Source organism: Ciconia boyciana, chromosome 1 (genome assembly GCF_034638445.1).
Source record: "Ciconia boyciana chromosome 1, ASM3463844v1, whole genome shotgun sequence".
Lineage (NCBI taxonomy): Eukaryota > Metazoa > Chordata > Aves > Ciconiiformes > Ciconiidae > Ciconia > Ciconia boyciana.
In genome coordinates this window covers 218610235-218635360 of record NC_132934.1, presented here as the reverse complement: position 1 = coordinate 218635360, position 25126 = coordinate 218610235, and the positions used below count along the sequence as shown (strand labels likewise).

The 25126-nt window shown below is 43.1% G+C and overlaps 2 protein-coding genes across 20 annotated transcripts in view; one reads left to right on the top strand and one right to left on the bottom strand.

The window, feature by feature from the left end:
* PPME1 (protein phosphatase methylesterase 1) overlaps positions 1-21759 on the bottom strand; it is a 33761-nt gene extending 12002 nt beyond the window's left edge. For 10 of the 15 annotated variants that reach the window (XM_072850974.1, XM_072850978.1, XM_072850973.1 and 7 more), the window contains exons 1-7: positions 21576-21759; positions 8745-8822; positions 8559-8652; positions 5913-6005; positions 2741-2798; positions 2128-2179; positions 158-312 (exon numbers count right to left, since the gene is read on the bottom strand). In XM_072850974.1, the coding sequence (XP_072707075.1) occupies positions 158-312; positions 2128-2179; positions 2741-2798; positions 5913-6005; positions 8559-8652; positions 8745-8822; positions 21576-21673 (628 nt within the window). In that variant the 5' untranslated portion in view covers positions 21674-21759. Of the gene's footprint in view, positions 1-157; positions 313-2127; positions 2180-2740; positions 2799-5912; positions 6006-8558; positions 8653-8744; positions 8823-11122; positions 11245-11514; positions 11677-11817; positions 11923-13282; positions 13571-13709; positions 13836-14779; positions 14864-21575 lie in introns of those variants that run through there. The other 5 variants (XM_072850984.1, XM_072850985.1, XM_072850983.1 and 2 more) reach the window with 5 other exon arrangements.
* Positions 21760-21956: 197 nt separating this feature from the next.
* Positions 21957-25126, top strand: part of C2CD3 (C2 domain containing 3 centriole elongation regulator) — a 51664-nt gene continuing 48494 nt past the window's right edge. For all 5 annotated transcript variants that reach the window (XR_012040515.1, XM_072850965.1, XM_072850966.1 and 2 more), the window contains exons 1-5: positions 21957-22081; positions 22215-22481; positions 23460-23617; positions 24220-24419; positions 24848-25065. Coding sequence is in view for 4 of the 5 variants with exons in the window: in XM_072850965.1 (XP_072707066.1) it covers positions 22021-22081; positions 22215-22481; positions 23460-23617; positions 24220-24419; positions 24848-25065 (904 nt within the window). In the remaining variant the exon portion in view is untranslated. The remainder of the gene's footprint in view (positions 22082-22214; positions 22482-23459; positions 23618-24219; positions 24420-24847; positions 25066-25126) is intronic.

The following is a 25126-nucleotide window of genomic DNA, read 5'->3' as shown; positions in this document are numbered from 1 at the left end:
TGGCCTTGGTTTAAAAAACAGGCAAAACTTTCTGTATTCAGGGATTTGGGGATTAAAAAAAAAAATAAATAAATCAACGTTGAAGACAGAACCCCGTCCAAGGGTACAGAACCCCGTCCAAGGGTACAGAACCCCGTCCAAGGGTACACACACTTACCTTCCACAACATCAATCATGCACAGACCCAGTAAACTTGGCACCAAATTTGCGACCGCCGTGTGCACTGCGATGGCACCCCCCATGCTGTGCCCAATCAGCATAATAGGGGGAGGAAGGTCCCCATACAGAGCTTCAACCACGTTTCCAACATCTCTGCCAAATTGAGATAATAGCATGGTTGGCATCTCTACCTTGATACATCTCTGAAGCAGATTTGTACAATGGGAGGAGAAAGTACAGACCCAAGATAGATGTTCGGCTCCAAATCCTCTCTGAATGCTCGTTTAACCCACAAGTAATTGAGACAAGTTTATTCTCTTATCACTGTTTCATCTAGGCACCAATACAGGAAATCGCTCAAGCCAATACCTTCCTGAACAAGCATGTAATTTCCCTTTTTATTAACAGAAAGCGCTCATTTAAAAGAAATCCCCGAAGAGAACCTTTTACATTGACATTAGCCGGTAGGAATTTTAAATAAAAGGTGAGAAAGCTGTCAAATCCTCTTGCATGGAAGCGTAGACTAAGAAATTCACCGTTCTGAAAGGAGAAACCTTCTGCAATTAAAGAGAGAAAATAGCTGAGCCCTACTGACCAAGGCAAAGATAAATAGCACTGAGCACAAGCAAAAAGATCCAGACTCCCTATGAGCACAGATACTACAAGGCAAGGGGCAATTTCCCTGTCCTTTCCATAAGGCACCTCCTTTAAACTGAAGCTGTCACTGCAGTACGTGAAAGCTGGCTGGTGCGACTCACAAAAACCAAAACAACAGCAGAGCTAATGACTGAAATCTACTGAAGAGCACTGTAGTTCAAGACACCCAAATTGGCTTTCCTGACGAAAACCATTCAGAGGAACCAGAGATCTGAGCAGTATTGCAACTAGAAAATGAAAAACAAGTAAAAAAAAAAAAACAAACCCCAAAACAAAAAGGTTGACCGGCTTGTTTGCTCTGTCAAAGAAAATTGCTTGAGGATTTGATCAAAAAAAATGAAAACCAGCTATAATTTAAGGCTCCCATTTAACAGCTATTCAGGAATCACTTTCAAGCTCTTTGCTAAGAGGAGAGGAAGGTTTCAAAACAAAAGGAACTTGTTTTCCCTGCACAGTAGTGCTGCTCCAGATCTAAAAAATTCTAATCATTTCATACAGCATCTCCTCAGGACACTAACATATCAGGATCTGACAAGCCATAAGCAGTAGCAATAAGGTATACAATGGAAGTCAGAACACATTTCACACATGGCCTCCTCACAACAAACCAAGTGGATTTGTTCATATGAAGGTTACAAAATCCTTCATGATTTAATTGTAGTCATAGCAAAGACTCTCTTTGTACTAAACGCAGACATAACGTAATTTGCTTAGCAGTAGGTATTTGCTTTTCTTACAGCTTTGTCAAGAGAGGGATTTGCATCCCAAAGCAGGTCGTGGTAGTTTGAAAAAGCAACTCCCTCCACGCTTGAAAGTCTCAGTCTGTGACCCACACTTTGGGGATGCTGCCAGTCCAAGGGGAGCATGCTCTGAACGCTCGCTCGAGGAGTGGAGGAAGAACCAAACTGGTGATTTCAAGCTAAAATGCCCCAGCCAGTTATGTCCAAGGAAAGCATTCCCCTTCTATTAGGAAATCTCCAGCAAGTGTTATAGCGTGTTGCAGGTTTAAAGTGTTCACTGCAATGAAGTCACTGATCTTTAAACCGAGTTTAAAAACTGAGGGCATCTAGAGAACGACTCCAGTTTGGAATCTGACTCAGCTGGAAGAGTCAGGTATAGTTTCAAATAAACTTCAAACTGTCCCAAAATGGAAGGAAAAGAAGGGATAACTACTAGAATCACATGAAATGAAACTATCTTCCAGCTCCCCTGAATGAAGGTTGTGTGTCCTCAAGTAGTTGTTCAATCAGGGAAAGAAAATAAAGGTTTGTGAAAAGAGAACTACTGAAGGGAGAGCATAAGCTTCCTTACTTTGACATAGTCTCTGCAGACAGATCTTCAGGATTCCTAACTTTTGTTTCTCCTGAAAGAACAAAAAAAGTTAAGTTCACGTAAGCTGGAAACCTTCAGTCCCCTCAGGACTTAGAACAGCAACTGTACAAAGCTTTTTGGCACAGTTATTAAGAGCGAGCCTACTGCAGTTAACATGAATAATTAAGAAACCTGGAATTAATAGGAACGGCTGGTACTTTATCGCATTATAGCTTACGGGTAGGAAACGCTCCCCATAACTGTTCCATATTTGCAATGTATCTTAAAACTAAAGAACAGACTTTATTTCTAGTGGTAAAGACCACCTATAGGTTATGAAAATATGAAGGAGGGGGTTGGTGCCAGTACGTAGGAAGGAACGAGTCCACCACCACCTCGCACAAAGGCGCGGGGAGTCTCAGCTTCTAGCACGTGAGGACAGGTAGCTGTGGAGCTCTAGAAGCCACTTTTCCAACCCTGCTTTTGAATAAAAATTGGGATGCCTTAAGGATGCTTTCTTAGTCATCTTGGGAGGGATTCATTATATCTTCTTTAAAAAAACGAGAGCGTGTTAACATGCTTATGTGATTTTAAATTTATTTATTTTACTTACCGTGGCCTCGGAGATCTAAAGCCACAATCCTACACTGAATCCTGTTAATGATTGCAGACTGCAAGAAGGAACAAAGATAATATAATTTGCAAAGTGCCACACCTCATCTACAAAAGGATTAGCAACATTAAGCACTCCCTGAAACAACAGCAAAGGCTCAGCTGGTGCGACAAAAACCCTCTACTGTCATCAAAGTGGCTGAACCTGGATTGCAGGAGGTGTCACAGAAAGCAAGCAAGAATATTCCATATAAACTATCCTTAATTAACCAAAGCTTCGTCCTTTCTACCGCTGTTAATGCTGTCTCCGAGGACATTTATTTCACTGTGCATAAGACATTATGTGTGTTTCCTAGGATAATGAATTCAAGCTCTGTAGCAGCTCTGAAAACTGAAATGCAGCAGTGGGATTACAGACACGAAAGTAATGCCCCCCTTCCCCAAACCCCACACGTTACAAAATTAGCCTTGGCTATACAGCAGACATGAAGATGAAGCAGCTGCTTTGCAGCACACATTCCATTTGCTCTCAAAGAACAGAATTTTACAGGAAGGCTGCAACGTACAAAAACTGATTAGTCCAAAGGGGTCGGGGGGAACAAGTGAGGAATCTTTTTAAAGTAAGGGAGGGCTGCAATACGATTGTGGCTCTATTTGTCCCTGACAGCTCAATTTACATAAGTTATTTCAGGCATCACAGTGATTAAGTGGCATTCTTTGTTGAAAGGAAGACTTTTGTGTTAAGGAATCATTGATTATTTAAATAACAGCCCTGCAGGAGTGGGGGAATTTGTTGAGGCGTTCTTAATAGAACCACCTACATTATGGGCAGAGATCTGAAAGCTACCCAGTCCTCATATTTTGGTTGTTCAGCTATTCAACTCTTAAATGACTGTAGCAGTCACTCTCCCAAAAACCACTGAATCCACAAGTTAATATTTCAGAACCCCTAAAGACACCCTGAAACCTCAATCTGCGAGGCGCATACGCACCTAAGCAATAATTTAACTAGTCAGAGGAGCAGCCTGCTGCTAAAAATCAAACTATTGTCAGTAGGGAGTGAGGGAAGAAGATCATCAACATGATGCGAGAGAATGGGAAGCTTTCCAGTGCCCCGAGTTTTATCCAAATAGGAGTTCTTTGGCCAAGAGAAGTACAAACACATCACCCAGGAAGTTACCAGGCCAATAAGCAACAGAAGAAAGGAGCACGCCACTCCTGCAGGCTGTTATTTTATTTATAGATGGTTACTCTCAATGCTTGCCCATTTGGGTTTCTTCTTGGTTTTTTGGGGGAGGGGTGGTTGGTTTGGTTTTTTTTTTAAGTTTGGGTTCATCTCAAACATTTAACACTTGATTGCTTGGGACAAACTTTCATTTCAAAATGTACAAAGGAAATTATTCTATAAAAGCCACACAAAGGCATGAGCTAATTGTTTATTCCAATATGGAGTACTGGAATATTCAATATTTAATATCCAATAATTCAATATATAATATTCAATATAATATATCCAATATATATCTATATAATATATATCCAATATAATATATCCATATAATCCATATAATATATATCAAATATTAAATATCCAATATTCAATATTATATATAATATTCAATGTATAATATAATAAACAATATCCAATATTGTTCATTCCATTATGGCAGTTTATTCCTCCAGATGCAGTCTCAAGTGCAAGGCATAAATCTATGTGAATCTTGTATATGATCAAACTTTGTTAATTGCTAACACTAACATGAGCAGCTAGTAGCTGTAAGGTACAGCGTTATAACTGCAATCACTCCGCTAAATTCAACTCTGGAGATTTTTAAATGTAAAAATGGTATTGGTGAGGCTATTGGAAATGAAGAGCTCTAGAGAGGGTGGAAGTGTCTTGTAAGAAGCCCTTAACTCAGAAAAACGTGACTTCATACCTCTGCCTCCCATTAAAAGCAGTGACCTTCACTACATCTGTTTAAGGCACTTGTAGACGATAACAAACCCACTGAACTAGCAGAGGAAAAGACATCCATCCATCTTGGCAACTAATGAGCTACAAGCAAATAACTACAGCATTTAGTAAGACAGAGATTTGAGATTTCAAGTTCAACAGTTTTAAGACCCAGATCTGCACCAGTCTCCGGGTCAGCTCAAGCTACAAATGAACTGTTAGGTGTAAAACCACTATTCAACACCAAAATTACAGCCTGGTTAGCAAAGTATTTTTCTAATGTGTCTCATCATAATGTAAGATGGTTTATGATTACACCATCAGGATTACTCAACAGTAGTCATGTCAGGAATTCAAGAGCAGTTGGAGGTGACTCTTGTAAAATGTTCATTCTTGTTACTCGTTTGAATCTCTGCTTAAAGGCTAAGTGATCTACAGCCCACCAAACTGCTAAAAGGTAGCAAATACGACGCAGCCAAAGGCACAGGGGAGACGTACAGACTTCATCTCTCCAGTCGCACTTCCATGAAAGTCATCCTATAGCATCCTGCTGTTAAGGGCACTAGACGGCTCAAAGAGTTCCTGGCTTAAAAAGGTCCCCAATAAAAATCACACCCTGCAAGCAATTTTACTTTACTTGAAATCCTTTAAAAATCTTTTCTTCCTTAAATCCCTTTATTTTTTTAAAGGGAATGGGTGGGGGGAGGAATTTTGGTTTGGTCAGTCCCCACGCTCGCTCCTATTGACACCACCTCAATTTGTGTTTCAGAGTTGCTTGAGCAGCAAATGAGATTTCTCGACAAGTCAAACAGGACCTCAACCATGCAAAGATAATATTGTCATGATGAGATAAAGCTGTTGAACTTTCACCGGTCATCATGGAAAAACAGCCTTCCAAAAAAAAAAATTTATATGCTATGATGAGAAATGTCTCGGCGCTTCATTAAAACATGCAAGCTATTTGGCAGATGTAGTTTTGGTTACTGCTGATAATTAAAACCTAGACGATAAACCTTTGCATGTGCTTTGCCTATTTATTAAAATACACTGACAGTGAAATATTTAGAAGACTTGAGTCAGGTGCGCACCAGGAGATTATAAGACAGTTTTCTGAATTGATTTTGCTGTGCTTAACACAGCTGAACGGTCAGTTGCCTTCCACACTCACATGACTATATTTGCATCCATATACACTTCTATAAAGCAGCAGCTTACTTACAGTAAACACAGCCCAGGAAAGAGCAGAATGGCCTCCACCGTGTAACAGCAGTAAGACAGGCCCCTCCAATCCGCTTTTGTAAATTCGAAAAGTGTACGAACAGTTAAGGACATATCATAGAGTTATTTGAAGTAAGTTACTTAGCTGAATGTATTTTGGAGCCAACAGTGTTTTGTTTCTACCCTTGTGTATGTACCCAAGGCCTCATTTCTGTCTCTGATCAACGGGCATGTGCAAGCATAACCTCGACGAAACTTAATTCCAGTTTCAAGAGTTGTTTTCCTGCTGTCCAGGTCTCCTGCTCCCTGTAATCCACGCATCTCCTGCCTGCACCCTTTTCCCCGTGCACAACAGTGAATTGAACAACTACGAGAAAAACCAAACCAGGATCAGCATGCACGTCAGAGCATGTACTTTTGGAGTATTTTCCTATTATTTCCAAGGAAAAATGTCAGATAAGCCACTAAACAAGATTTTTAGGGCAATATAATTACTCTCTGGAACATACACAGCAAAGACGCTTCATTATGGTAGCTGAAGTCCCCTTGCAGTATATATGTAGACACTGAAAAATCAGTTTAACTATCACTAAAAATGGTGTCACTTCAGGAAAGGCACAGAACCGGGAGTTGTGAGAGCTGCGTTCAGTGCCCCAAACTGTCACCAACAGATCAGACAAGTCACTTCACCCTCTTCCGCTGTTCTCCCTCTCTTCTTGAGGTGGACAAAAGCATTCCTGTGAATCTAACCATGCTAGCTGCGGTTACTGACCGAGCTGTTCATCGTTTTTCTGCTGAATAGTGCAGTGCCCTTCAGATCTGCTGGTTACAAACAGTTCATGCAGGTGTTCCCTATATAATTTCAGTTACAGTGAGCTGTGTCAGCTTAAATAGTTTCATCAGCTGGGGTTTGTTCACACAAGGAGATCTGATGGAGCAGTAACACGTAGCTGGGGCAGAACAGGGGGCACCAACGCCATTCGTTAATTGAGCTGCTTCCACAGTACACATCTGTCCACAAAGTTTCACATGGGAGCTCAAGCTTCTGTTAAAGGTCATAGGTAACAAAATAAATCCCAAATAACTAAGATTTGCTTAAATTTGGGATGCTTATGTACACCACCTATCCAAATAGGTCCATTTTCCTTTTTATTTTATTATTTATGAAGCCTCAGGTGTGTGCACAGCCCTTACATCAAAGGCAGACAAGGTACACATCATGAAGAATTCACAGGATCAACTGGACAAATGCAGTTAATAAACACAAAATAATGACAAGCTTAGCAAAACAACAAGGAGAGAGAATTTTCTCATTTCAAAGCAACACATGCTACTGGCATTAGAGAAGTAATTACTAAATTGGTATTTGGAGAGAAATAGCTTGAAAGCTTGGTTTTCCTAACGGCCAAGCTAGAATATGCATGCTTAAAAACTATGGAACTATTTAAACTACAAGGTTGTGTTATTTAAACACAGATTAAAATGGTTTCATTTTGTATTTAGGTCAAATGACCTGGAAGTACCTCTCAAACCTGCTTTTGTCAGAGCTGTAGGCAGAGGTAGGACCGATGGGAAGTCCTGTCCCAGTACCTTCACACACTGTACTTGTTGGGACACTCCCAGTTAGCAAATGGCCTGGATACAACCAGCAGTTTGAGCATGGCAAAGAGGATGACTGCCATCAGCTGGATTAAACAGTAACTGGAAGACTGGCAAAGAGGAGTCAGCTTGAAAAGAAGTATAAAAGAAACATGAACATTTGCAAAGGGGGCAGGGATCTTGGAGAGGGACCAGCTGCAGTCAAAAACTGGTTTGACGCTGCCAGAAGAACCCCTGATGGCATCACCGCCTCCGCCTTGGCCAGAGCGAGAAGCTTCCCCGTCTGCACACCAGCTAGTGGACTGACAATTTGGGGTGCAACAAGTAGGGACCCACACCTCAGGTGTACGTATGTACCTCATGTGGTGCTTTCTCAGTGTCATTCGCGTCAGTGGGAGCAGCGCGATGTGCACAAGCAGGAGATGTGCACAAGCAGGAGATCCTGCGATCCCAGAAGAGACCATGTGCGTTTGTCACCCACACTTTTTGGGGGTGCATATGACTGTGCACATGTTTGTTTGTGTGTGTACAGGAACAGAACTTCCTGGGATTACTTGCAGAAAGGCGTTTAGAAATTTGCAGGTATTTATTAACATCTAAGTGTTTAGTGTTGAGGTTTATCTGTTGTACTGCTGATAATTCTGAACATACAGTTCGCTGATTGCCAGTTAACTACCTGTGGTTAATTAAAAAATAAAATTAAAAAAAAATCAATAAACAGCTTTGATCCTGATATGGTTTAAACTATGGGAACTGATGAGTATTTCCCTGCAAAATATGTTATTGAACTGTTGGCAACACTTTTAAAAATTAATTATTAGTAAAGAAGCAATACCAGCAACTGACCTTGCTGGGTACATCTTAACTGTCAGCTTAGAAGGGATAGCTCTAGTTACTGATAGTGATCCCTACAAAAGAAAAAAATGGAAGAGGAGAAGAAATACATGAAAAAGATGACGAGAACCCCAATAAACTCAATGATAAACTTAAACGTGATAATGCCCCAGTCACTGAGAATAAGAAAAGTTCAATCTAGAAAAAAGGATATATCCTTGCCAGTTTCATTTTCTACCACAACGTCCTCCATAGATTCAAAGTACTGGCTCCAAAGCACTGGTGAAAAATCACGCTTTCTTCCAGGGCTGCAAGACAAAAAAAAAAAAAAAAACCAAAATCACTAAGAGGTATTTTTAAAATCTTTCCTTTAAATTGGCATACGGGCATCATTACATACATTGACGAGAATACACCAGTGTAACACAGCAGTTTAGGACTGGAAGCGAATGATGCATCAGTGAAAAGTCCCATACGACTACAATATTAAGCAAGTTTATGGTCAGTAAAGAAATCCTCCTTCTCCCCCCAGCTCCAATTGTTGCTCCTATTGAGGAGATCACAAAGATGCATAGGAAAACCAGTGGAGACACAAAGAATATTTTCCTTGTAAAGCAATACCAAGGAAGACTGAACAATGGCAATTTAGACTACACAGACCTAAGCCAAGGGAAAAGAAAAAGCACAGGGTGCACAGTGATACTGTCCCAGTACAATCTCCCAATTTGCAGTGACCCACAGATCAGGCACTTCAAAAGTCAGAGTCAAAAGTCATTAAATACCTTTGTATTTAATGGTCTTGTTCTAGCCTTAAAGCAAGCCTGATGCTGACATGACTGGGAGCACTCCAGTGCCTGGAACACAGGAAGCCATCCTAAATTTATGACTCAGCCCATGAATCATAATTAAAAAAATAATATATCCCTCTCAGAAGTCACCTTGACAAAAGAGTATTGAAAAACAGAGTGTCAGCTATCTACTGAAGGTTACTACTAATTTACCATGTACTACTTGTCATGAGATTACAACTTTCCTAGAAATCTCCTCTAATTTTTGGAAGAAATATCATTCAAACAGAAAGTCAACCTGTCCCAATGGCTGAGTGGCTGGTAGAAAAACTATGGAGAGAATTGAACAGCGTGGTCTATAGAAGAAACTTAGAAACACTGCAGAATAAATAAAATCCACCAGGTTTAAGTTGACGGCAGCAAGTTTTAATTACAGCTCAAATTTCCTCGAATTTATTGCAACGGTTAAAACTTTAATGTATTTGTAAATAGATCCAGTATTTAAATACTGTATGTAGGGCAACATCAGGACTGTGAAGGAAAAGAACAAGACGAAATTAATTCGGTATATGCTTCCATATCTATCCTGCCTCAGTTAAGTATAAGGACCACGAGAACAGCATCACAATAAAGATCAATAAACACTCCTCAAGCTGCCTTCCTCCATGTTCTTAGAGCTACACAGGCAACCGTCTGTGATTCTGAAAACATCCTATAATAAAACCATTTCGTTAGGAAGGATGCTAGCAAGTCCACCAACACAAGTAAAAGGTAGTGAGTCGAAAAGGCTAAAGTTATTAAAAAAAAGATTAAAGAAAAAGAAAGGCAGGATCTTTAAAAGCTGTATTTTAAATTAAGGATCATAACAACAAGACTGCGTAACACAGATGCCACACGAGAATGGGCTTTCAGGCTGCCATTTGCTCCAGGCTTTGCACTTATTCCCAGGTTGCTGTAATTCCTTTAGAAGTCATAATCTACCCATACAGAAACACTGCTTTACTGTCATAAAAAAAAAAATATATATATATACACACCCCAGGAAGAGAAAATCTGGCCAAACGCATTCCAATCACTGGAGACTTCTGGATGCCCAATTCTACCCAGCACAAACTAGGGAGCTAGTGCCCAGAAGCAAGATTTCTTTTTCTGTCACATCATTTGCCAAATACTGATGAATGAGCAGCACACAGGCAAGAAAATCGTAACGGTGCACACCGGGGGAAGAAAAGGTGCTTTGGAGATGGACTAAAACTATTGTGTTAAAAAAGGAATCAGTGTGATGAAAGATTCGGACATCAGTGCTACCTGTGGACTGCTTCGTGTCTAGTAAGTACTTCTACCTGGAGAGGTTTCCTCCTTTTGTATAAGCTGGCATCTTCCTGCCAGGGCTCCCCACGCCCAGGAAATCATACCTGAACAGAGGCAGGGAAGTAAAGCCTGGTTTTCCCAGTCACACATTTCCAAAAGGTGAATCACAGTCGTTATTCCCCATAAGCAGTGAGACTCATCTCCTCTTTATAATAAGGCTAATTTCTGCCGCGGTTTGTTGACAGGTACATCGCAAAGCGCTGTAACAAATTATACCTTAAATTAGCTGCTCCTGTGGTACTAATGTCAGGTCGCATCCAGCACTTTAGGGAATGCAATTCCCCTAAATTATTGGGTGAATGCAGAAGACCTGTTCTGCGGACATCGTATAAACCAGCACTCTCAAAGGTGCCCAGTTGACAAACCAATTTATTTTTTGCTTCCATCAAAAGGTGCAGCTGTACCCTCTCCTTGTATCTCCATTACTAACAAAAGGCTCCGCAATCAGAATTTTCCTGATGACTCAGTTGATGCAAAATCTGTTTCTCAGGCTGATATTCACTCAGGAAGGCTAAAAGAGTAGTGCTTAATTTTGGCAGTGACATAATTAGGCTAGATTTGAGCCCAGTATACAGGATGAGTAACAGTGCACCATTTTAACAGGCTTTTTGCACTTCACCTCTTCTGGGGGAGGCAATCAGCACAGAATATTAAAATCAAGCACGGGCGTGGGGGGTGAAAGACCTTCACAGAAGAAAAATCTCCTCTGTTGAGGGAAGTTTCTCCTGAATTCTTGGCTTCCTAAAGAAATAGAAAGGAACAGACAAAGCAGCTTTTCAATTTTGTAGAAACAAAACTCCTATTTCCCCCCAATATTTCTAGAATATGAAACATAAAACAACCACCCCCTGAATGGTCCAAATTCACTTCTGTGGGTTTCCAGACTGTCAAATTTAAATTAAATAAAATGAGATGTCGCACTCCTACATAAATCCAGAAAATATTAATCTCTTTTACTGCCTCAGATTAATCTCATTCTCTGATTAAAGAAAAAAAATATCACATTCAAACCTTTGCCTTTTAAAGAATGCTGTAGATCCGGAAGAACAGAGCAATAGAATATCAAGATGACGAGCTGTCACAATATTGGGAAGAACCAAGCACACCTGCATAGGTGTCCAAGTATCCAAGGAAGGGAGACAACATTTGCTGCGACACTGATATAACGTCCTGCTAGGAAAAACATAAACACAAAAACTCCCAGTGCAGGTCAAGATTCAAGAAACAACTAATGCTGAATTTCATAAGCAAGAACTTGGTATGAAACACAGCAAACTCATATTATTGATAAGAGCTTCAAGCTACCTGACTTACAATTGGTTTATCTTCTAGGACCACAAGAATCGGTATGATGAGAGACAGCAAATGTCCATCCAGCTCTGCAACATGTCACCGAGAGATGCCAGCACAGCAAGTGCTCTGGAAAGGGTTAAGTAGGGAATAAGATATGACCTGCCTCCAGATTTTCATTATAAGCAGGATGGGGATCTCCAGAGGCTGCATCCTCAGCACTGTGTTGCATTAAGGGAGGACGGTTTCCGTTACCTCGTCACATAAAATACAAGCTGCTTCCAGCCAGGGCTACTTCCACAACATCTTTGACAACAGTGCCATGATTTAATTAGGCTTTGAGCAAAAAGGAGTTCTGTGACGCTATGATAACGGTTGCCTGTTCTTGACAATATTAATGACTGTATACGCCCCTATCATATTTCCCTTGCCTGGGCCATGTATTTTTCAAGCCAAGAGTCCTACTCTATTGATTGTCTCCTTGCCTGGAAGCCATCCTAGCCCTGATCACACTCGCTCTCCATATCATTTCTGGTTCTTTCTGGAGATGGAGAGAACTGCTCACAGCTTGGATGATTTCCCTTCTCCGCTCTTTGAATAGGTAGGATGTGCAGTTAGCGACAACAAATTTCATCATCCTTTTAAAATGCAGCATTTCAACGCAGTCAGACTTTTCCACAGCATGTTACGGCTGGTTTTAGGTTTGATTGTCCTGAGTAATTCCAGGTGATTAGCAAATATTGTCATCCGCCTGGCTATATCCCTTCCAACATAATCCATAAATCTGGTAAACGGCAGGAACTCCCTGTTAACCTCCCCTTTATTGTGAGACCAGAAAGTTTGTGAGTGGACTCTCTTACCCATAAGGGAGGCAGAACATGGGGAAATCCCGGAGCAAGTTGCTGATTAATTGGATCATGCCAGATGAAGAGTTTTGGTTGTGTGACAAATTAATCCACTTTTGTGAAAGCAGGGTTACAGGACAGACAGCCACTATTCCACAAGGCAAGGGAACGCAGTAGCCTGTTGACTAGTGCAAGGACATTAAACCCATATTGTGTAGGAGAGGTATGAAATCACATGAATCATCAGTAGCACAAGTTTGGGATATTTAGCATCCAAATTAATCATAACAAAAAGCAAGAAATGAACTTCTCGCAGCTGCATACCAACGCTACAAGCCCAAGCTGCAATAACGTGAAATAGCTTGAGCTGTCTCTGATGACACCGGCCTCAGGATCTGTCACAAACAGCAAAACAGAAACTAATGACATAGTTTCTACCAGTAAGCACAGATTTTTAAGTATTCAAGACTGCCAGAGGGAATATTAAGCACAGCACTAACCAAAATCAGCTACCGATAGCCAAGCCACACAGAAAACGTTGATTAATCCTGCATGGGCAAGAGCAAGTATAGAGGGACTCGGCATTGTTCCTTTTCTGACAAATGAAGACCAGATCTCAAAACCAACAAAGCCAAGTCACGTACCCAGGCACAGGGCAAGAAACTGCATTAACAGGACGGGGCACGCGGTCCTGTGAAGCGCGGTCTCCGGAAAGCTGGCGGTTTGTCAGCTGACTGCATACGCCAAAGTGAGAGCGCGGTGACCCCGGTCGTGGCGTGATTCTCAGGCATCTAAGGACAATCTCAACTTGGAGCACAGACTGTACTACTACTGCACAAGGCACTGGTGCCACCATGTCTGGAATACTGGACCTGCAGCTGGATCAATAATTTAAGGATATAACTTAAGAGGATTCAAAGAAGTATAGGAATAATTAAGACTGGAAAACAGGGCATATAGCAAGAAGCTTTACAGAGCCCGACCTGGTTAAACACAACGCCAGGACTGATGTGGGGTGGGGTGGTGGGGGAGGAGTAAAAGGGTAAACTAAGTTAACTTCATCTCAATTACTCAGATTGAAAGGGATTTTTAGCTCGTTTTCTCAAGCAGACGTTTTCATGAGATCAGATGAGACTGATACCAAGTTCTCCAGGTTAAGCCTCTTAGGTTGACCTGATGCAGCTCTTTCTCCTGGAACTGTCAGACAAACAGAAAAGGCAACGCTCCGGTTACTGAGAGCAGTGATACACAGTCACTGTAACGCAGCATAAACCTGCGGGGTTAGTGAAGAGGACATCTCCTTCCTTCCCCATTCCTCCAGATTTAACCACTCCCTGTGAACAGATCTAGCTGAAAACAAAAACGGTTTTCACAGAATCACAGAATGGTTTGGGTTGGAAGGGACTTTTGAAGACCATCTAGTCCAACCCCCCTGCCATGGGCAGGGACATCTTCCACTAGATCAGGTTGCTCAGAGCCCCATCTGACCTGGCCTTGAACACTTCCAATGATGGGGCATCCACAACTGCTCTGATCTTTCCCAGATCTTTCAGCCAGATCTGGTCCCTACCCGGCTAACTGCAAGGCCACCCAAACACATTCCAATGGAGAAGATGAAGAGAAGCAGGACAGTAGCCTCCAAACAATGCTTAGGAAAATGTAAGTGACCTCTGATTTAATAGTGAACCCGAAAAAGGTCAGAAGAAACCTTGTAGTTTTCCACAAAACACCTGGTGACCACAGGAAGGTGGGCAGTGGCTGATGACAGAGAAACATTTCTCTGAAGAAAAGAATTAGTATCTTTGATTTGTTATTTTTCCTAGAGCTTCTTTTTTTAGCGATACATCAACACACATTCAAAATTAGAAGCAAGCCCAATAAACAGCAGCTGTGATTTTGCACCTTCCTGTGCTGAAGCAGTATTCTGCTGACCAAATATTTAAACTGACAGAACTAATTACTGCTTTTTAAAGTATGCGGCAGACCAAAACCGAAATGGATACAACATAATAACTTTTCTAGAATGATCCTTAAACTCCAAGCCAGCCAGCCCATATTAAACTGGAATCACCAAACAAATTCTGGGCACCCTCTACAGCTAGTTTTATCCTATTGTGCAGTTTGTCCTCTTCATCACGTACTGAAAATGTGCACATACTGCAAGCGATGCCGGAGCAACAGGAGCCCACGCGGCTCAACAAATCTCTCACCAATTTTTAAAAGGGTTTTCTTTCAGGTATTTTCCTAAAAAGAAAAAAAAAAAAAAAAAAAAGGCTGTACCAAGCAGGGAGAACCATTTTTAGAAATGCCTTTTTTTTGCGCTGAGTGTCCATATTTAAAACTACTAATGCAATTAAAGAACATCACATGCATCAATCAAGATACTTAATTCTTGTGCCATATTTGAACCTGACCAAAGCAAATCAAACACAATTTATATGTAAGAATTGCCAAGGTTGACAAGTTGTATTTAAATATTCTAAAAATTGACAAGGACGGTATTTTAAGCTCTGCCTTAAAGATACTGAATACATAAAACATTTCTTTATTTTAAAAGTTTCAGGGGGAAAAAATTGTAAAAAGGAAGAAATTAGTTGTAATTGTCATGATCGAATTACACAGATCAGATTCAATCAAGGCCGTCCAGATAATTAAAAGATCTAGGAGATCATACGTAATTTTTATTCACACATTGGAAAAGAACAGCAAATTCTTCTTCATTTCCAAACCCCATCGGGATCCTCAACTCTGAAGAAGCTAGTTCTGCAAGCAAACTAGTGAAAAACTTAAGACAAAATAAGACAGCACATGCATCAGCTGTTACAGCTGTCAGGAGCTGCTTCTGCGGGTCTCGGTCCTTTTGCTTCACTAGGGATTTTGCAAACTCCATTATTTGATTTCCCTAAAGAACTCTGACCATAAAGTTTGATTGTATTTCCATTTCAACCGAGCGATTCAAACAAATTGCTTTCAATATGCAGGCAATTTCAAACACAACCTTAGACATATTTGCTCCTTAAAATAAACGGACATTGAAAAATGAACTTCAAGTTCCTCTCAGTGGTGTGATTTTCATGTACTGCTCGAGTCGAAGAGAGGCACCATCTTCCTTAAATAGAGGCAGGAGAGCGCTACGCTAGCAAAGGCAGGTATTGCTGGAACGGCGCACACACACGTGTGTGTCTGCAGACAGGAGGGGGCTGTAATTTAGAGGAAGCAAGGTAGCAGAAATCAATGCGACGTGCTGTGAAACACGACGAAATTCTAAGCGTACATCTTGTGCTACCGCAAAAGCCAGTCAAAACTATGTTGCAGCAGCCATTTTAGCTATTCAGTGGTTTTACTTAAACATTAATATCCGTGTTCCACACAATCAAGGATTCAACATCCCTACTGTCTGCATTTTCACATGCGTCATTACTTTGATATACAACTGGAAGCGTGGAAATCTGCAGCTGCAAGCAGAGCTAAGATTCACAGTGATGGAGCAGAGCACTCGGCCCCATGTGACAGTTCCACGAGCACAGCACAGCTACTTGCTTTGGTCACTTTGACTTCTCGAATGAGACTCTCCAGTAAAGAGACATAAGGAAGCCATCGTGCTGGAAAATGGCAAAAAAGAATTAAAAAAATAAATAAATAAAAAAGAGAAACGAGTCTATTTTCACCTATTTCAATGCAGTAATAGGTGACATTTTATTACAAACTACTGAAACATGGATTAACCTTTTAACAGCTTACTACCAAAAAGATGTAAGACTTTATTTTGGTTCAGAAGTCTTCAGTATAAATGGCAAAAGCTTCTTTGCAAAACAAATAATCTCAGAGTAAGTTTGAAAACGATGTTTTGAAGAAAGCATCCTACCCTGTAACTTAACTTTCCCATCAAGGATGACTGAAGCTTGAGAAATCTCAGTGCTGCAGTAAATTATTTTTCTGTTTTCCTACAGCAATATCGCTTGCTCCACCCTCTGCTTCTTATGATCTGCTTTCAACCACACCATACAGTCACATTAACCTGGCCTGCCTCGTCAATAAAAAAAGAAAGAATAAAAATGAGAGTACCCAACACGCTAGTCAGAGGATCGGTGCATACGAAGCAAAGCATTTAGCCGTGGAAAAATCAGCTTGCCAGCACTGTTCGATATTAAGTTTAAACCCATTTTAATGGCCCTGCTTCCAATTCAAGAAATTCAAAGCACAGAAATAAAACAGATTTATAAACACGAGATGCTTAACAGAGCAAACTAACATTTCTCTAAGTTTAATTATTTTTGCTTCCTGTAAAAGTCTGAATTTTAAAGGACTATTTCAGTATAGCCTTGTACATTTGCCAGCACCATAAGTCACACTCTAATTTTTCTCTGAATAATTAATCACATTCTCTTTCCGTGGCCTGACTATGGAATCTTGCACTTGTTTGTACTTAACTGCAACCTGCTAAGGCTAAACTTAGCTAAGCCTAAGTTAAGCCCAGGTAGCAATAATTTACATGAATGCAGACAAGATGCAAGCAGCCACACAGCAGAAACGTAGCCCACAACCTGAATAGGGAGGCAGAGTCATACCACCAAAAAAAAAAACAACCCAGTTCTGCTGAGATGTATGAATGAAGTTGTCATCTACGAATGTAAATGAAATAATCTTCCCAGTTCACAGGTGTGTGAAAGCCTCTGTTGAAGTTCCACATCCAGTTTTGGGCACTGCTGTCCAAAAATGATAACACAGCTTAAGATGAGGAGACGTCAGAGATCTTGGGGGAAGAAGAAAAGGTTAAAGGAACAAACTATTGAGTCTACAGACTGATCAGGTTCAGAAGCAAAGGTCTAGATGATGTTGACATCCAGCCACCCTTATCTCCTGCGACATTCATCAGCAACCAGAGACAAGTAAATGACACAATCGCACAAATAGGTTGACAAATTCAATTCCATGCAGTTCTGGCATTTGAAAGCGTTGACTAAAAATCTGAGCCGCGGTGCCTGCTGCATCACTAAAACCAGCATCCGTTACCCACGCTCCATCTTCAGACCAATGTCGGAGCTCTCTGATGCACCACCCTATTTAAAAAGCCACCTCCCCACCTTGCCAGATCTGCCTTCCAGCCCTCCTTTGCAACACCACCAGAAAAGTGTCTACAGCATGACAGCTTCACCTCACCGTTACTTGTACTTTGCTGTCTCCGTATTCCACTTCTTGTCTCCTTTTTACGCTTAAGTCGCAAGTATCTCCGGATGATGCCGTTCTCATGTCAGATGTGCAGTGCCTCACACAACAGGAACGTGACCCGTAAAGGGATTTACTCGATGTCAAAGCAGTAAACCAAAAATACAACTGTGCCATGCAACTACAACGTGATTATGAACTATTCCCTGCTGCTTCAAAGGGGAAGGACAGGGGAATTCTTGATCCTTAACCGCAACGCTGTATTGCGTATCAGTGCTTTCAGAAGGTATTTGAAAGGGAAAAAGAGAGGTTTATAGCATTATAGAACAATAGAAAAAAAACTTCCCTTCATAATCATTTCCTTAACAGAGAACGTTCAAAAACCCTCCGAAGATCAACAAGATAGGAAGCATTATATAAATTACCATATAGGATTGCTACTAATGAGCGCTGCATGAGCATAAATATTACCGAACTGCAAAAATACCCCACAGGCATACATCATAAAATCCATTTTAAAATCCCTGGAAATGCTTAATTGTAATTTGTTTGTTTACCTGTGATGAGTAAGTGAAGCAACAAATATCATGGGGGTTTTGTCAGCACCTCATTAAGTTAGTAACTTAATAGCCTTTACTTTTGTCTATTTGTCTAATAAAAATTAGCACGAGGATGGATTTTCAGAAACGACAACACTGACGTGGAAAATACATCCTGCAGCATGGCATCATTTTGCAAGAACACAGCCAATTAGAGGCACATGAAAAACACATCAGCTCCTTTAGCTCACCAACTCTGAGGCCTCGCAGCAGAGTGCAGATCACCCTATGTTGCAGGAAATTAATTTTTGGCTTTTTATTTAACATGGAGACACCTGCCTTCAGGAAATACCTGACAGAAGTTGACACCAGAAGCAAGACAAACTGCAAACTGATTTTCATCCTGTTTAAGGCCACCTTAACACCAATGTTGGAAGTTTTTATATTTATTATTAAAGTAGGAGTACCTAACTGAACAAGCAATGCGTCATGGTGTTTGTTCACAGTGCCGTCGGTGTACACACTGCTGTATGGAAAGAATTAGATAGGGTGCTGACAAAGTTTACAATGCATGAAACTGGTATAAAGCACATTCAAAATTACACAAAATAACCGCAAGGGATGAGACTCTGAAGTTAAACCGGATAAAACAAGAGGAAGAAATAAAAAGTTTATTTCTTCACCTAAAACAGAAAACTTGTGTGTTTGGCAGACTTTGCACAGCACAAGGCTTCGCTTGGTTAACTCTGTTCTGAACAGAGCCAGCATAATTAAATAATATATTTGACATTACATCTAGCCGTGTATATACCATGTAACCTTCAGCACACTCCTGTGAAATACAAGACTCTCCACACCACAAACAGGTGAACTAGTGATTTAGTGACTTGCTTATAACCCCACGGTTCCACACAACGTCAGGAAACAGAGCCCATGAGTCCCAACTCTCCATTTCAGATAACCAAGAGATACAGGAGAGCAGACAGCAGTCCTGAGAGACAGAACCCCCTCTGAAAGTCATTCAAAACTGTTTCTTTCTAATTTCTATGCCTATTTCTATAATAATAGTACAAATTAATCCTTAAATACAACTTTTTTGCTTAGCCTCAAAGCCATGCCATTAAACACTTACATGAAACTTAGCTTTAAAATAATTCACATTAAAAGAAGTATTTGATGAAGATTTGTTAGTATTAGCTCATATACTAACTACATCAATTGTATTATATCTATGCAAATAGAATATAAATAATAAGATGTGAGATAAATGCTTTAAAGGAGAGAAGAAATAGTGCTCTCCCATCTGTAAATACCTAAACAGTTTATTTCAGTCACAGTGGAGTAGCTGTCTTTTTCATTATTTCTTTTAGTTATCTGATTTCATGCATCAAGGCAAAGGAGATTTCCTGTAGGAATTGTAGGATATTTTTATCCTCCAAATAGAGCACTTCGTATCGCGCAGGAATCGTGCAGCGCGCAGCTGGACCTCGCAGAGGCTAGCTCTCGCGCAAGAGGCTGGCGTTCTTCCAGAGGCTCAACCCCTGCTCTTTGTCACAATCCAGACCTCATATTTTAACAACCACCTACGTACGAAAAGTCATACAGCCCTGAAAACGCATTTTCTCCAGATTTTGTAAAATGTCCATGTTTCTGCCATTCTGCTCAAACCTACGCCCTCCCCACCTTTGCGCAGGGCTGCCCAAGTGTTCTGTTCAGCATCGCAGACCGTGCCTCTCCTCAGCCCAAGCCCCCATGATTATTGCCAGCTTCCTTTGTTTCACTCTGCAACTATAACTCCCCTCCCTACAATCTAGCCGTAACCCTGCTGCAAGATCATCTTGCTCTCCTTTAAGCATAACTAGAAACCTGCTTGGAAGACAAGCTTCTCCCTCACACCTTTGGAGGTGAAATTACTAAGTTCCCTTCAAAGCCATCCCATTTGCAACCCATTTTCTCCCTCTGATTCATCGCTAGAGAATAAAGCTTTTGCCGAGGTTGGTCTTGTCCAGTCAGTCCTTTTTAGTTGCCATCCACACAGCTAGACACCGGTCAATCTTCTCTCACAGCTTCCAAAACATGTTCTCACTCCTGCTTAAAAGATTTGACATCTGTACCAGACTATCCCAGATTTTCCATCATCTGAAGCAGCGACTTAAGTCACTTGGCAGAGCTCACCTACTGTACAGCTTCACATAAGTGTCTGCTGCTGAGAAATAACATTTAAATATACCTCTCTCCCCCAGCGATGCTTCCACCGACTTTGCGGTGCCACCTAGATAAATCACGACGCATTAGAGCCTCCCTTCAAACACAGATGGCAAAAAGACTCAGAGAAAAGGGCTGCTGAAGAGCAATCCCAGCACCAGCCACCTTGCCCCAGCACTGAAGCTACTCTTCGTGCAGTAACACCTTTGCCTCCCTCCTTGCCAGGGAGAGGCGGCTGGAGAAGCCCCGTCCAGATGCGGCTCTCCTGGGGCACTGGGAAGCAATCCAGCACACAGCAGGGCCAGCCCGGGGGCTTGCTGACTTCTCGCATCATGTCACCGTCCAGGGAGACCCACCACGCTGTCTGCCACCTCCACTGGGCTGCCAGCCCTGCACAAAGATCCCCTCACCCTAAACCCCCCAAGAAATAGCACCCGCTTTTCTGCTTTTCCCTGTCAACTCCCCCAGGAACGAGCACCCCACCCACAGCCCCCCCCCTCAAATACCCCAGCAGCAAACACCCCAGCCCCCGATCCCCCCCCAGCAACAAGTAACCCATCCCCCAAAGTACACCCACAGCTCCACTCAGGACAGAGCATCCCCTTTGCACAGGGCACCCCAACCTGCCCACCCAAGGGTGGCCCCTCTCTCCTCTGCTGCCACCTTCCAGCGAGGAGGACCTCCCACCCCTAAACCCCCCCAATAACGAGTACCTCTCCCTCCAGACCCCCAATAACGAGCACACCTCCCTCCAGACCCCCCAATAACGAGCACCCTCTGCCTCCAAACCCCCAAAAACGAGCACCCCCTGCCTCCAGAGCCCCCCCCCCCAAACTGCCAGCGAAACCCCCAGGCCCACAGCAACGAGCATCCCTCACCCCCCAGCACCAAGCATCCCTCCCCCACCGCTGTTAGCCTCGTTCCCCTTCTGCCCCCCCCCCCCCCAAGAGCCCTCCCCACCTCCTCCTCCCCCCACCTCCTCCTCCCCCGCCGGTCCCTTCAGCCGCCCCCACCCCTCCCCACCTACCCCATGCGCATCTTGGAGCCGGACTGGCCGCCGCCACCGGGCAAAGGAGGCCGCGGCGGGAGGCGGCCCAGGTGCAGCTGCTTCTCCAGGGCCGACATGACGACGAACGAGACGCCAACACACAAGGACACGACACGAACCCCCCAAACCAGCCCCGCCGAACGCCTCGGCCGCCGCCAACCCCCACCCCGCGCCGCCCCACCGGAAGCGGCCTCCCCTCACAGCGCCGCCGCGCGGCACCACGGGAAACGCAGTCCGCCGCCGCGGGCATCCGTAGCGCTCTCCCGTGGCCTTCTGGGAAATGTAGTCCGCGGCTCCGTAGGGTGCCGCGGTGCATGACGGGAGTTGTAGTCCCGGAAGTGCGGCTCGGCGCCCCCTGGGGGTGCGTCCCGCTCCCGCCGAGGCGGCGGTTGCCGGGCGGCGGCGCGGCCTGAGGCGAGGCGGGATGCGGCAGAAGAGGCCGAGGGCGGTCGCCCCGGCGGCGGGGGGTTCCCGGCGGCGGGGAGGTGGGCCGCTCCCGGGCGGGAAGGAAAGAAGGGTCGTGGGGTGGGAGACTACGGCGACGGTTGGGAGCGCGTCTCAGCCCGTGGTTTGCGTCGTGCCGGGCCGCTGACGCCGCTCGGTCCCTCGTCCCCGCAGGTCTCGGCGACATCCCCGCTTCCACCAGCCTCCCGCCGCTCGTGGAGGGCCCGCTGCGCTGCTTCCTCCGCTGCACCGTCTCCCGAGTCCTATGGACCATCCCCAAGCCGCCCACCGCCGCCGCCCTCGTCCGCCTGAGGTGGTGGGGAGAGACCTCCGACGGCACCGTCTTCCAGCCCGCCTCCCGGCCCGGGCAGCCGGCGGGGAGAACCACCGCCCGCTACGCTGTCCGCTGCGGGCCCAGGCAGTTCGCTGCCTACCTGACAGGTAGAGCCGCTTCACCTTGGTCAGGCAGATCAGGGCCGGAGCTGTGGGGAGACCCGTGGAGGCCGAGGAGTTATTTCCCCGCCAAGTAACCCCAGTCCTGTGTTCACTTATGGCTTTTTAAGTCGTTTTCCTGATTTGGGAGGCTTTTGATCTCAGCCTGGGATTGCTGACATCAGTCTCTCTAATAGGTTTGGCGCTCAGGTCTGCAAACTATTGAGGTCTCCTCTAGTCCCCACAGTGTCAAGATCAGATGATTTTTGGTACTATACTTATATTAAATAGGCGTTTCAGTGTTCTAAGGGCATGAAGAATAAAAAGATACTCAGAGAGCTGGTAATGTTATTTAAGGTTATATGTTATAGGTTATATATATGTTATAGGCAGTTTAATGTTATAGAGGTACTTAATTTAGTGAAAGATATGCAGGAAATTAATGCAAGCCTGATGTCTAGAGTTTGTCTGTAAAACCTGTGTCTGCTATTGCTACTTGTAGAATCACAGAATGGTTTGGGTTGGAAGGGTCTTTTAAAGGTCAGCTAGTCCAACCCTCTGCAAGAGCAGGGACATCTTCCACCAGGTCAGGTTGCTCAGAGCCCCGTCCAACCTCACCTTGGATGTTTCCAGGGATGGGGCATCCACCACCTCTCTGGGCAACCTGAGCCGGTGTCTCACCACCCTCAGCTTAAAAAATTTCTTCCTTAGATCTAGTCTGAATCTCCCCTCTTTTAGTTTAAAACCATTACCCGCTTGTCCTATCATAAGTAGTCCTTTTGTGGTAGACTGGATATCTTCTACTTATTTATCATAATTTATTATCAGTATAACACTTCTTTACCTGCTGCCTCATTATCATAATTTCATGATACGACATTATGTTAACCTCTAGTATCTCTGTCATTTTAACAGAAAAAATTAAATTGTGTTCAATTGTGACCATGTTATGTGAGACTGAAAGGAAGCTGTTCCTAATTTTTGCAGATATGGGTGTGCTTGTCCTGGAGGTAATGACCAAACTTGACCATCTTCCACTTGGCAGAGTGCAAATCACCGGACTGTCCCAGCTCTCTCCCAGCCATCCGATCAAGGGGTTTTTCACCGTAGTTTCACCAACATCTGATAAACTAGGAGAGCTGCAGGTAGTCCGTACATCTTTGTTCTTTATTATAAATTGCATTGCTGTAACGCTTACTGGTATGATCAGGTGCCAGGATCAAGCTGTGCTACGTACACTGCAGACCTGGTCTCTGTCCAAGGCATTCGTGAAATTAGGTAGCACATGAAAAATGAATCCTGATGGTGTTGACTCTGTTTTTGTTTAAAAGGATGTGTGGCATTGGTAGTTCAGCTACAAACTTTGTAGTCTCTATGCTGAGAGTGAGTTTTAACAGTGGATTTAAAAACAGATACTCAGTTCTAATGCTTCTCCACAGCCACAGTGGGCTGAAATAGTAGAAGATTTTGAAATCTGGGGTTAAGAAGGTGGTGTTCTGTTTTGCAGCCCTGGCTCTGGGCAATTTATGCTGAGAGATAGTTGCCTGCGATTTGAAAACGTGGAATGTGAAATAAGTAGTTGTAAATGTGTCAGAGTTTTACGATGTTACATAACTGTACGATATAAACACTGCTTTGTGTATAAGAGCAACACTTTTCCATAGCGTGAAACGTAACATTGAATAGAGCATGTGTTGCACTTAATTAAGAAAAGAACGAAATCCTATTTTCACATTCTGTCTTTCAGGTCTCACTAGTTCTAGAACCTCTGCCAGAATCGTATGACACCAGCAGCTCTGCCCCAACCACAGATGCAAGTTTAGATATCGCTCCTGCTCAGGGAAGCAGCAAGCCCCAGTTTCTTGCTCCATCACAGCAGTCCAGGCAAACACGGGTGACTATTGCTGACCAAGAGTCCGTTAACTGTAGCAGAGCCACAACTCCCAGGTATCTTTTTTTCCCCATGACAAAAACCTGGTTTATTTTGCAGTTCACGTGCTTTTTTTAAGTAATGGCTATACACTTGTGAGTTATGGAATACTTGATCTTTTTGAAGGTGCATTTTATATGAAATCCAGAACATTTTCAGAGCTTACAGGGACAGTTTCTCATCTGATATATATTTGCATCCTACATTAGTTCAAGCTATGCTAGTTGACACAAGAGGTGTCACAAATCTTTTCCTTACAGCTTGAGTCGGTCTCTCTGGTGGTATAAGTGGAAGATGAGGAGTCATTAAAATAATGTGTTGTGTTTCTTTTTGGAGCATGTGCTGAAGGGGGGCAGCTGCAGTGCTAGGGAGAATTTGAAGAGGTTTGAATCCCTTTACCAATCCACTTTAGTTGTTACTGAAATAATGTTTCATTTTTCAATAGGGGAAAGGATCGTTTGCTCTTTCAAGAGAACTCTGAAAACATAAAGGACACTTTTTCTGCTTCTCAGCACCGTCTGATTTTACCAGATGAACGTTTGAAAGTCAATCTTTCAAATCGGCAAGTGTCATTTCCCACCAGCACTGATCCCGAAGCACCTGCTAGAACAAACATGCGGGTGCTCTCTTTGCATAATCCAGCTACAAAAGACCTGCTTTCAGGTTTGTATGCAGTCGGCATCATCTTTTAGATTTCACGACAAATAGCTCTCGATAATATTTC